The 13,337-nt window shown below is 36.9% G+C and overlaps 1 protein-coding gene across 1 annotated transcript in view; it reads left to right on the top strand.

The window, feature by feature from the left end:
* wdfy4 (WDFY family member 4) overlaps positions 1 to 13,337 on the top strand; it is a 59,407-nt gene that overhangs the window by 13,897 nt on the left and 32,173 nt on the right. The window contains exons 14-36 of the mRNA XM_051125631.1: positions 435 to 649; positions 735 to 817; positions 943 to 1,162; positions 2,065 to 2,141; positions 3,030 to 3,248; positions 3,339 to 3,517; positions 3,733 to 3,964; positions 4,050 to 4,201; positions 4,288 to 4,399; positions 4,483 to 4,673; positions 4,755 to 4,907; positions 7,394 to 7,467; positions 7,621 to 7,782; positions 8,986 to 9,077; positions 9,192 to 9,282; positions 9,394 to 9,596; positions 9,701 to 9,867; positions 9,987 to 10,109; positions 11,269 to 11,430; positions 11,546 to 11,725; positions 12,275 to 12,401; positions 12,552 to 12,703; positions 12,787 to 13,025. Of these exons, the coding sequence (XP_050981588.1) occupies positions 435 to 649; positions 735 to 817; positions 943 to 1,162; positions 2,065 to 2,141; positions 3,030 to 3,248; positions 3,339 to 3,517; positions 3,733 to 3,964; positions 4,050 to 4,201; positions 4,288 to 4,399; positions 4,483 to 4,673; positions 4,755 to 4,907; positions 7,394 to 7,467; positions 7,621 to 7,782; positions 8,986 to 9,077; positions 9,192 to 9,282; positions 9,394 to 9,596; positions 9,701 to 9,867; positions 9,987 to 10,109; positions 11,269 to 11,430; positions 11,546 to 11,725; positions 12,275 to 12,401; positions 12,552 to 12,703; positions 12,787 to 13,025 (3,605 nt within the window). The remainder of the gene's footprint in view (positions 1 to 434; positions 650 to 734; positions 818 to 942; positions 1,163 to 2,064; positions 2,142 to 3,029; positions 3,249 to 3,338; positions 3,518 to 3,732; positions 3,965 to 4,049; positions 4,202 to 4,287; positions 4,400 to 4,482; positions 4,674 to 4,754; positions 4,908 to 7,393; positions 7,468 to 7,620; positions 7,783 to 8,985; positions 9,078 to 9,191; positions 9,283 to 9,393; positions 9,597 to 9,700; positions 9,868 to 9,986; positions 10,110 to 11,268; positions 11,431 to 11,545; positions 11,726 to 12,274; positions 12,402 to 12,551; positions 12,704 to 12,786; positions 13,026 to 13,337) is intronic.

Raw genomic sequence — 13,337 nt, 5'->3', positions numbered from 1 at the left:
GCAAAATGTGCACCACTGTACCAAAGTTTGGGCTCAGTAAAATTTGAAAAAGTTTTTATTATTACAATTGCATGTTATTACGATTTAAAAAAAAAAGTGTTTTCTATTTTAATTTTTTGATTTTATACATTATTTCAGTCTTCAATGTCACGTGATCCTTCAGAAATCATTCTAATTATGTTAATTTGTTGTTGTGTTAAAAAGAGTTAACCATTTTCAGAATTTTTTAATAAATACATTTTTTTGATCTATTATTAATGTTTTACTGTCACTTTTGATCACTTTAATGCATCCTTGCTGAATAAAGATATTATTTTCTTTAAAAAAAAAAAACAAATGTAGTGACCCCAAATTTTGAAAAGTAGTGTATGCTAAGATAAATATATGTGTTTTTGAGCATATACTACAATAATGGCAGACATTCTTTTCTTTAGTTGTCTGAAGAGCTGCAGTTGGCTGTGGCTCATCATGTGCAGACTCTGGTAAAGACAGAAAGAAACAGGCAGATCATGTGTGAGTTTGGTCTGGTGTCCACACTGCTGACTAGCTGCAAACATACCCTCATTGACAATTCCCATTCACTACACCTGCCAATAGTACGAATCCTTGAGAAACTCGCATCTCAGTCTATGGATCACAAGTGCCTCAGGTCAGCATGAGCATGCATTCCTCATGACAAAGTTTGAAAACATGACATATTTTGTATGCCATTACAATAGTGTGCTTTATCTTAGGCGCTTCTTGTGTCTTGGGGATCCTTTGATGTGTAGTGGAGAAAATCGTCTTTCTGTCTCCTGCGAAGAGGCCAGCAACACAAGTACATTTCCTTCTAGTCCTCACAGACTTCCTTTTTGAATTACTTCCTGTTTCATTAAAATATTTGGTCATATGTTTACATCTTCTAAATGAAAAGACTTTAGATTTTCATAATTTTTTTTGCAGACCAGACAAAAGACTCTGAAGAGGATAACAGGAAATCATTAAAAAAGGCAATGAAAAGAAGTTTCAGTTTACTGAAAACATCTTCAGATAGTGGGACGGTAGTTCCTCTTCATAGAATCATAAGTCTTGTCTCCATAACATCACCACGGAGCTTTCAGCCACACAAAGTTTCCATTTCCCCTTCCTTTGTAGAGTTTGACATGACAGACAGTGGCTATGGGTAAGTGATTCCAGATTTTAATTGGTTTATAGACAACAATACAGATTTGTGTCTGAAGCTGTGATTGTCAACCAGCGTCCAAACTTACTAACAACAGTGACTACACAGGATCACTTCAAATTATTTAAATGAATTACAGTTGATATTAATATTATTTTTATTATATTTAATATTCCAATATATTTAATTATTCTTCAAAGTCAAAGGGATAGTTCACCCAAAAATGAAAATTCTGTCATTAATTGTTAACCCTCATCTAAGATCATTTTTGGAAGACAAATTAAGATATTTTTGATGAAATCCGAGAGCTTTCTGACCCTGCATAGACAGAAACGCAACTGACACATAAAATAGCCCATGCAATGACATGAGGGTGAGTAATTAATGTCAGAACTTTTATTTTTGAGTGAACTAGCCCTTGAAAATCAGAAATTTAGCTGAAATCATATTTTCATTTCCCCCCTCTATAAGTATTGGACTTATTTAACATGCACCTCTTGAAACTTGTGGAATCACAAAATGATTGTGGTTAATTCATACTGTATATTGAAGTTTGTGTTAATGGAAAATTAAATATTATGTATGTAATGTTTGAATATTATGTTGCACAATGAATCAAAAAGTTGATATCCACTATTTTAGCGACTTAAATAAAAATAATAATCAAAAAATACATAAATAAAATCAAATAAATGCAAACAACTTAAATAAAATTATTTAGCATAGTGATGAATTAAACTGAAAAAAGAAGAGCTGAATGGCACAAGTTTTGGACCAGAGGTTAAATTTACCAAATCATTATCAAACGTAAGATGTCACTGGAAGTAAACATACTGATAAATTAATTAAGCCTTGTAATTAAGCCTTGATTATTCTGTTAATGGCAAATTTTATCTCCACAGATGTCTGTTTCTACCATCCCTTGCCACAGTAAAAGGTGTGAGTGCAGACTTTATCTCCACAGGAGGTTTGGGCACTGGTAAGAAAATCTATAGAACATATTAAAAATAATCTTAGAATTAAATAAAAACCCTATCTGTAACATGAGACATAAGTACAACTAAGTTTGTTTGGTATGTAAATCAGTGTAGTAATAAACTAATAAAAGATTAGTTTCAAATTGATTGATCTGCTTCAGAAAGGTCCCTTGTACTCTTTTATAATATATGTGACCCTGGACCACAAAACCAGACATTAGGGTAAATGTTTTGAAACTGAGATTTATGCACCATCTGAAAGCTGATAATAAGCTTTCCATTGATGTATGGTTTGTTGTAGCAGGACAATATTTGGCTGAGATACAACTATTTGAAAATATGGAATCTGAGGGTGCAAAAAATCAAAATATTGAGAAAATCACCTTTAAAGTTGTCAAGTCATGGCAATTTGCCTTTATTTATATAGTGATTTTAACAATGCAGACTGTGTTAAAGCAGCTTTACAGTATTAAATAGGAAAATAGTGTGTCAATAATGCAAAAAAACAAAAGTAAACACTTAATTTTCAGTTAAGGGCACTCATCATTGCATTCAGTGATGTCATCATCAGGCTCAGTTCAGATAGTGTCTGTGCAATCACTGGAAATTAAGTTGTTTAAATTAAGTTCTTAGAAATGCATATTACTAATCAAAAAGTAAGTTTTGATATATTTACAGTAGGACATTTTTTTTAAATATCTTCATGGAACATGATCTTTACTTAATATCCTAATGATTTTTGGCTTAAAAGGAAAATTTATTATTTTGACCCATACAATGTATACAAATATACCCGTGCTACTTAAGATTGGTTTTGTGGTCCAGGGTCACGTATATGAAAGTAGAATGCAGGTGCTGTTCTTATATATCCTCTTTTTTCATCTCTACAGACTGCAGAGGCTTCCCTCCTTCAGCCGGCCTGTCTTTCTCCTGTTGGTTTATGATCTGTAGGTTCAGCTCAGCTTGTGAATCCCACCCTGTGCGTCTGCTCACGGTAGTGCGCCACATGTCTCGTGCTGAGCAGCAGTTCAGCTGTCTGTCTGTCAGTATCTCTGCCACTGATGGCTGCCTGGTAATCTCCACTGAGGAGGAACCTTATCAGTTCTTAGGTCAAATTTTTTTGCTTAACATTACTTTTTATTTACATGTTTGTACTAGATTAGGTGTGTGTTATTTACAGTTTTTATTTTACTCTACAGACATGATGGAGCCAGACGAGCAGACTCCCAGCATACTACAATCCTCAGTGCGATTTAATTGTTCCAAACAGCTGATACCAGGCCAGTGGCACCATCTTTGTCTGGTAATAGCCAAAGGAATTAAGAAGAGCTGTTTGGTCACGGCTTATCTGAATGCAACAGCAATTGGATCAGCAAAGGTTTGTGCAGGAATTTATATTAAGGATAGTTTTGAATGACATAAACTACTGTTCAAAAGTTGGAAAGATTTTTCAAAAGCAACTCCAAGGTCATGGATTCAATTCCCAGGCAATGCATAACATAAAAAATAGTACTTTGGTTAAAAGCTTCTGCCAAAATGAAATGTTAGTCAGCATTAACTGACAAAATCTGTCTTTTGTTGCTCTTTTTGCAGATTAAATACATTCAGCCGTTTCCTGGTCAGTCCATATCAATGGATCCATCTGCAGTCATTGATGTTTGTGGGATTATAGGCACTCCATCTTTATGGAAACAGCATGCAGTTCTGGTCTGGCGGGTTGGTCCTACATATTTGTTTGAGGAAGTTTTGAGTTCTGATCAAGTGGAGACTATTTATGGGCAAGGCACCAAATACATCGGCAACTACCTTGCTCTCAATGCCCAAGGTGAAAAAGTTTGCTTCTTTCTGTCCAAACATAGTTCTGAATTTTATGTAAAATTTATATTCACACAAGTACATGTGTTAATTAGGAGGTGAGACAGATGTTGCAGTGCCGCAAATCAGGATGGTCTCCCCAGAAAGGATTTCCTTTGGCATAAACATGGCAGTATCCACCATCACTACAGTTGTAGATATTAGAGACCAGTACAACGAGGTGGACTGTCGCCTTATAGCCAAAGAGGTGCTTTTATATTTCGTTTTTTATTTATGGAGTGAATTATTTTGATTGTTAAATCATGAATTATTCGTCTATTATTTTGATCACAGATGGGGATTACGTCACGTGATAATTGTACTCCTGTCTACCTGGCACATAACATCAGTCAGCACCTTAGTGGAACTGCTCGGACGATTGGGGCAGCCCTGGTTGGTTGTTTTGGTAAAAAGTCCACTAGCTACTTCTCTAAAGTGCTTACTGCATAACAAGACTGCAGCAGTAGTGAACTTCTAATTGATTTCCAGGTGTAAGGGCATTCAAGTCATACAGTACTGCAAGTAGCTTCCAGTATATTGGTGGAACTGCTGCCATTTTGAGTTTGGTGGCGATGGCTTCAGATGACAGCTCCTTGTATGCTGCTATCAAAGTTCTGCTTTCGGTTTTAGAGACAAATCCTGTGATGGAGCAGGAGATGAAACGAACCAATGGCTATAAGGTAGTACTGTCAAAGAATGTAAGTTAAGACTTGAAGTATAACAAATCCAGGCTGCAGATTTGATTTGTTTTGTGTTTTCAGCTCTTGTCCTTCCTGCTGAAGATGAAGTCTCAGCTGATCGGCAGCACGATTTTCCAGCTCATTATGGCCATAGTGGGCACAATGGAGCTGGGCATGGTCGCTGTTCGCATTCCAAACATCACTGCCTTCCAGGACATCCTCTGTGACTTTGAGGTAAGTTTTAGATTGGTATGGTGTGTTTGTTCATAGGTACAATGTTTTCTGCTCTGATGAGTGAAATACCATTCTGAATGGGTTTAAAGCGGTCATGACATGAATTTTCAGTAGTGCTGAAATCGTATTGTAATTGGTCACGGATCAGCAATCTCCACGTAAAACTGATTGTGCAGACCAAACGTAAGTCGTAGAGACATGAAACTGGTATGGTAGTACTCACAACGTCTTCAATGTCACCAAGGCTTGCCCCAAATGGCCCGTTAACAGTATGAAATGTCTCATAACTCCTAAACGTGTGTGAGTAGCAAGCTCAGGTGTCTTATGTAACGACTCCGTGGCTCATGCCGGACAAAATGCATGCCTCAGATTCAGTCGTTTTGTGAACTTTTGATTCATGCCTCAGATTCAGTGAACTTTTTTTCAAGGGCATAAACAATTGTACATTGCACGGTTTTCTGCACATACGCACAATATTCATATCAAACGACAGAACTCCTTATTCCAGACAACTTTGCCTCTAGAACCACTGCTGTCAATCAAATCGTTGGTTAAATGATTGAGAAGATGTCAAAAAAAAACTTTTGCCAATTAGTCCTAATTTTTTCACTCAATCTGGAAAAAAATAACCACTGCAGTATGTTTTCGGCAGTACAATTCTCTGGCCAATAATTATCAAAAGAATGTTGAAATTTACCCTTTGGAAAGCTATAAGGGGCTTGTTTAGAAAAGGGGCCTTTCCAAATTTACCCAAAATCCCATAAAGTCTAAAGGAGAACTCGAAACTTCACGAAACCTGCACATGCAACAGGTGATTCTAAACAAGCATGCAAAGTTTTAAGGGAATCGGACCATGGCTGGCGCTATAACAAACATTGTACTTCTATGGCAAATTTCCTGTATTTGCCAAAAACGTTTTTTTTTTTTTTTCAATAATTGATTTAGGTGGTTACAGGTCTTTTTCCATATTTGCTTAAATGCCTTAAATCGCTTGAACCCGATAATCGCTGCTTGCAGCTATACTTTTAATATGTTCCTTGAGGTTGATGTTACTTAAAAAAGATTATTTTCAACCCTCATTCTGGCCCTCTGTCTGAAGCGACCTGTTTTTAAGGGACATGTCCTTTAAGGCTTCTCAGTAATTGGCCACTGTTATGATTGGCTGTTGCATGTATGTTTTGACAACATGATAAAAAAAAACCCACTAATTTCCAGACAAAGCATTATGAAATCATTTACTTACAGTTTGCGATGCAGCTGCAGTCAGATCTAGCACCCCTTCATCTTTCAACAAATGTTTCTTTGTGAACTCTTCATGGCTTTGATTATAAAACAACATACTCCGAAGTCTGAACAATCCTCTGACATATTCAGGCTGCCATTAAAAATAATTGTGCCTGGGTGACGTCACCTTGCACTTTAGATTCAAACGAGCCGTTTTTGGATCTTGAATAAATATATGCTTTGTTTATAAGGAGGAGGACTTTTTATGAAACTTGCAGGATGTATTAATGGTACAAAGACCTCTTATATGCCAAAAGATCAAGGCTAATTTGATTTCTTATCATGATCCCTTTAACTGAATATTAATAGAGCTGTTCAGTCATGACGTCAATTTATAGACTAAGCCAGAAGGCTAACTTGCTGGTGGTCACTACAAAGCAAATCTGGTCATGGCTAAGTCTATATTTAGTGACAACATTCCTCAAATACTTTGAGTGTTGTGAAAGTTGCAAACCACTGCAAATTTGATTAGATGACACATAGAAATTCACTTCTAAGAGCTGCAGGACAACTGCACGGACAGGTTTATTTTATGTTCTGTTTCTAGTTTTCCTTTCAGTTAGTGAATATGTGGGCTAGCGTGTATGAAAATGGTGCTAACAGTACTTTCTGCATGCAAAACAAGGAAGCAAGTGTATGTGCTTGATTAATGATGCGCAATTAAATGAACAGGTTCTTTATATAGAAATGTTTTGAACAAGGTACACTACCATTTAAAAGTTTGGGGTCTGTAAGAGTTGAAATAGTTTGAAAGAGGTACAAATTCTTTCAGAAATTCAGAATTCTTTAATGGAAAGTTCCAAAGAACAGCATTTATTTGAAATATAAATATTTTGCAACATTATAAATGTCTTCGTCGTAACTTTTGTTTTTGATTTTTGATGTCCTTGCTAAATACAATTAAATTATATAAAAAAAGTCTTACTGACCATAAACTTTTAAATGGTAGTGTACATGTAAATTTTTAAAGCACACAGCAGTTGCAAAAGTCATGTTTAAGATGTGAGCAAAAAGGGCAAAGTCTCTTCAAGTAATGTTAACTATAAATCTTATTTTACTACCATTCTAAAACCTCAAAGGAAAATTCAGAGGGAACCCATGACTCAAATGCAAATGTTGTTGCTAGTTTTCTGTTGTTTCACAAGACATGAATTTGCCAAAGCTGTAATTTCTTCAAGTTTCTTTTTCCTTTTTTTCTGTAGGTGTGGCAGAATGCTCCAGACAATCTTGACATTTGTGTTTTAAATCATTTTGTTGATATCCTGAAGTCACCAAGGTACATTGTAGACTACTGATGTCAGTTTGTTGCAATTTTATGTTTAGTGTGCAGTATAAAGTGATGTGAAACACATGGCTCGCTTCCTGTTTTTCAACCATGCCAGTGCTGTTTGCTGTAGAAACATGTTTCTGATTGTGTGTTTGTTTCCAGTGGGAGTCAACAGAATGCTGAAGTCATGCACAGACTCAATATGATGAGCAAACTCCTGATCCTGCTGCATGATACCAGTGTGACCCGTAGGAAGGTGTCAGTCATCTGCACCATCATCAGATCCCTCCTTGAGGAACATTTCAACACCTCAGACATTAAGAGGCATGTCTGTTAACTTTTAAATGCTCAGGTTAAAAGGGATAGTTTACCCAAAAAAGAAAATTCTGTCATTAATTATTCACCCTCATATTGTTCTAAACCTGTAAGACCTTCATTCATCTTCAGAACACAAATTAAGATATTTTTGATGAAATCCGAGAGCTTTCTGACCCTGCATAGACAGCAACACAGCTACCACATTCAAGGCTCAGAAAGGTAGTAAGGACATTGATAAAATAGTCCATGTGACATCAGTGGTTCCACTGTAATTTTATGAAGCTATGAGAATAATTTTTGTGTGCAAAGAAAAGAAAATAATGACTTTATATTCAACGGTTTCTTCTCTTCCATGTCAGGCTCCACCACGTGTTCACAAGAGTACCATGACACTGACGCAGGAGCTCATTGTCTCTATATTCTGGTTCGAATAACTAAGGCTGGGCTTAGCGACAGGATTTTCATTTTTGGACAAACTATCTCTTTAATTAGAATAATTTGTTGCAATGTTGATTATCAAACGATTTCAGGAAAATCACCAAAGCTTTAAAGGAGTCCACTTCCAAAACAAAGATTCACATATAATGTATTCACCCCCTTGTCATCCAAGATGTTCATGTCTTTCTTTCTTCATTCGTAAAGAAATCATGTTTTTTGAGGAAAACATTTCAGCGTTTTTCTCCATATAATGGACTGATATGGTGCCCCGATTTTGAACAACGGTCCCAAATGTGTTCCCAGACAAGAAAGAAGGGTCTTATCTAGTGAAACGATTGGTTATTTTCATAAAAATAATAAGATTTATGTACTTTTTAATATCAAACACTCATCTTGTCTTTCTCTGCCTGGACAGTTTTTTTTCCGGTTCATGACAGTTGTCAGTTCAACAAGAGCAAGGTAAGACGAGCGTTTGAGATTAAAAAGTATTTAAATTGCCTTTTTTTTCATGAAAATAACCGATCGTTTCGCTAGATAAGACCCTTCATCCTCAGCTGGGGTAGTTTACAACCACATTTGGGATCGCGTGAAGCCGCATTTAAACTGCATTTTGGAAGTTCAAATTTGGGGCACCATATCAGTCCATTATATGGAGAAAAATGCTGAATGTGAATCTTTGTTTTGGAAGTGGACTTCTCCTTTGAGTCACAGAATTAATAAAAATATTAATCACCCAGTGTGATTTCTTGACATTTCTGTTTGTTCAATCAGGCTTGGACTCTTCTTAGTTCATAGTCTTTTGCCTCCGACTTTGAACGAGAAAAGCACTTTCTCTGATTTGGATTTTGATGATCAATCACAAGGTACAGATTTTTGCAATAAACATTTACTTCATTCATGATTTTAGATCTTAGAATTCTAAATCATTTGAGCAAAGCTGACTCCTGCTCACACATGCTTTTTTTAAACTCTTGTAGGCTGGAGTCAGACTCCTGGGCGATCAGTTTGGATCAGGAACCAGTTGCTCTCTATGCTGTCTTCTCTAATGATCTCAAACAATTCAAGCATGTGAGTCAAGTTTCAATCAAAGACTTGCACTCTTTATCCATGTTTCTATGAACCCGCTGACAAATTATTCAACCGTGTGTTATACATATGTCAATGTTTCTTAAATGACAGTAAACAGGAAGAGGTATTCTTCGCATTGGGATCCGATTGGTTCCTCCTGTTCTTACAAGGCCACATCCACACTAGCACAGTGCTGCTGGTGCTCACACTGCTTACTCACTTCCTCTCATATCCAAACATCCTGGCCAAGTTCAGAGAAGGTGTGTCACCAGGAACATTAGTGGAGACCATGGAGATGCCCAGCAATATTACAGGTAATTCCAGATGAAATTTCAAAAGTACCATCATTGTGATTGCTGTATACTGCACTACAACAGTTTACAATAATGTAACAAAATTTATTTTTGATTTATTTTAGATCATTTGAAGTCTCGCTCATGGTCGTTTGAATGTTTGAGCTGTATCTGCCCGGGGTTTGATGTCCTTCAGAAGCTCCTTGTCAACCACATCCACCTGCCTCAGGTTTATGGAGCTATCGCAGCACTGCTTATAGGAAAATCTGATTTCCAGGTTTCAGCTGGGCAGGTAGAGGTCACATTGCCTAATTATCTAATATGTCAGAATGTTTTGTATTGGCATGTATATTTCATGGTTGTGATAAATTATGAGAAAGTTTATACTATGTTTTGTCTTTGGGATGCCAGGTGGATTTGGATACGATGCTTCAGAGTTTGATTGATAGCTGCAGTAATGGATCTGAGGGCATTCAACTATGTGCAGATGCTGCTTGTGTTCTTTTAGAGTTGATTAAGGTTATCATTACTAAGGTAAGTGTATTAAAATTGCTAAATTTATTGGCATAACATGATATAATTTTACTTGTATAGCTGAGGTCAAAAGTTTGATTATTAATTTGCAAAATGTTAATTATTTGACCAAAATAAAAGGGATCATACAAAATGCATGTTATTGTTAATTTAGTACTGACCTGAATAAGACATTTCACATAAACGGTGTTTACATGTAGTCCACGAGAAAATAATAGTTGAATTTATAAAAATGACCCTGTTCAAAAGTTTACATACACTTGATTCTTAATACTGTGTTGTTACCTGAATGATCCACAGCTGTGTTTTTTTTGTTTAGTGATAGTTGTTCATGAGTCCTTTGTTTGTCCTGAACAGTTAAACTGTCTGCTGTTCTTCAGAAAAATCCTTCAGGTCCCAAATGTTGTAGTTTAATGTAGTTTAATCCAGAATCTCCATTCTTTTCAAAAGTTTTCACCCCCGACTCTTAATGCATTGTTTTTTTTTTCTTTCTGCAACATCAGTGAGCTTTTGAACCTTTGTAATAGTTGCACGAGTCCCTCAGTTGTCCTCAGTGTGAAAAGATGCATCTCAAAATCATACAGTCATTGTTGGAAAGGGTTAAAATACACAAAAATGCTGGAAAACCAAAGAATTTGTGGGACCTGAAGTATTTTGAACAGCAAAAACTGTTCAGGACAAACAAAGGCACTCATGAACAGCTATCACTAAACAACAACAAAAAAACACAGCTGTGGATCATTCAGGTAACAACACAATATTAATTTTAGAATCACTGACCTGATTCAGGTCAGTTGTAAATAAGCAATAATAAGCATTTTGTATGATTCCTCTTATTTTGGTAAAATGATTAACACTTTGCAGATTCTGAAAAGGGGGTGTAAACTTTTGACCTCAACCATGCTTACATTCAGATTTCGTAGCATTTGGAATTGGATAGCAGTTAAAGCATAAGAAGGGATTGCACCACCTTGTGCTCAACAACAATACTGTAATAGACTTATTCTTTGAAAGTCAGTTAGGATAATTACAGTCACTTGTTGCAAACAGGTTGCATAAACTAGTTACATACATGCATTAACTGTTTCGCTATAGTCATTGATGCAAGACCAGTAAAACCAGCTTTTCTCAAGTTGTGTGTTTGTATTACTCTAAAAAGCCTGTAACAGGAAGTGCAGAGGGTTGGGAAGTGCATTGCCTGGGTAGTGTGATGCAGTTTCTCTGCCTGGTGAACAGTTTGTTTCCTGAAGATCCTCTCTGGACCTCCCCTGATTTCCTCAGTTCACTGGCCAATGCTGTTTTCCCCTTTGAAACCCCAGAGGTGAGACTTTCGGGGACTGTACCTCTTTCTGTGCAATCTAAAAATATACCCAAAAAACATTTTATCACCCCATAGGCAAGCAGTTTACAGAAGTGATATTCTGCTTTTCATATAGAGCTCGACAGGTGTCCAGGGTATCAAAGAAAGTAGCGAAGTGGTGGGGGAGCCCCCCTTGCTCCGCCCCTCCCACCCAGGCAGGAAGCAGGTGTGTGACTTCATCCGCATCCTCTTGATGGACAGCCTCATTAACATTCCTGTGAAAGATGGGTTTCATCCTTTAATACAACTGTTAGAGGTAAGGGATGAAAAATTTTGTCATTTAACAAATCAAATTACTTTTTTTTAATATTACGTATCTATAATTCATTAAGCATACATTTCTATATACAGTTGAGGCCAAAAGTTTACATACACCTTGCAGAATCTGCAAAATGTTAATTATTTTACCAAAATAAGAGGGATCATACAAAATGCATGTTATTCCCACAAATTCTTGGGTTCCCCCCTTAACCCCCCGCCCGCACTCTTAATGCTTTACAATTAACACTATATTATCACATACAGTACATGCTGTTCATTTTTAAATACTGTTTAATAATAAAAGGTTCTGCTATTGTAATGTAGTCACATCTGAGCTGTTAAACCAGCATCTGATACTGTGTATAAAATTGTTCCTCCATAAGGTGCCACTCTTTGCTCAGTTTTGATGGTGAGATGCACATTACTGCTCACCGGGGGACGATATCTAGCAGTTTATACAGTCAAGCCAGTAGTGCTACTATGGACTGTTGTGAAGACCTATTTCCCAAGTATTATTTTAACATTCTGCATGTTTTGTGTTTAGTTTTCCCCAGATGGTGTCTGTCAAGAACAGAGGCAGAGCTTTCAGACTGAGCTCATGGAGTTTGTGATGGACATCATCCACATGACAGGACAGGAAGAGGGCCAGTCTACTCACGTGACCAGAGATGGTAAAATATATCAGACACCATATAAAACTTCTTTAAATTAATTTGCTGAATGCCAGAAATGTATCTTTTTAGATAGTTATATTGATAAATATAGGCAGTGTTTTAAAGTCGTTTTTATGCCACTCACATGTCCCACGATATTCTCCAAAGACCCATCCAGGACCAAACAGGAAGGAAAAACTGCTGTTTTGGTTGAAAATGTGGCGTTCTTTAGCAAAATGCTAGTGGAAAAACTCTACTCTGGAATGTTTGTGGTGGAACCAGGGAACCTCCTGGTCTTCATGGCTGAACAGATAGCAGTGGTGAGTTTAACCTCTGATTTCTCCAGTATACCGTATTATTGTTTCAAGCCTGTGTTTACACTTCATGTTTGTATTGGCATCAGGCACTGGAGAGAGGTCAAGGCCATCGGGAATTAACAGTCAGCGTTCTGTACAAAAGCTTGAACCGAGCCCTCCTTTACTTCCTGTCTCGACCCAGACAGACTCCAGCTGAGCAGGAACTCATTATTCAAACACTTCGCGTATTACAGGAGCAATGGGATGTGATCATGGCAACATACAATGCCAATGTCCAATTCATCAGCTGTCTCATGCACTGCCTTGTCCTTATCCGCTCTGGCAGGTGGGTATCAATAGTGATAGTGGCACATTTCACAAACACAGAGGTAGGTAAGTTTGGTCCTAGAGAGTCACTGTGTTGCGGAATAAGCTCCAACAATAAAAAAAAATCTCACCGGCCTGTATACTTAGTATTCCTAAAGACATTAATTAGTTTAAGGTTTGTTTGATAAGGATTGGAGCTAAACTCTGCAAGACAGCAGCTCTCTAGGACTGAACTTGCCTACCATTGCACTTACAGGTTACACTTATTGTATGATTTGCAACCCTAAAATTATTATTTTTCGATGGATGGATGGATAGATGATAGATAGAT

This window comes from Labeo rohita, chromosome 13, assembly GCF_022985175.1.
Source record: "Labeo rohita strain BAU-BD-2019 chromosome 13, IGBB_LRoh.1.0, whole genome shotgun sequence".
NCBI lineage: Eukaryota > Metazoa > Chordata > Actinopteri > Cypriniformes > Cyprinidae > Labeo > Labeo rohita.
This window is presented reverse-complemented; position numbering and strand designations above follow the sequence as displayed.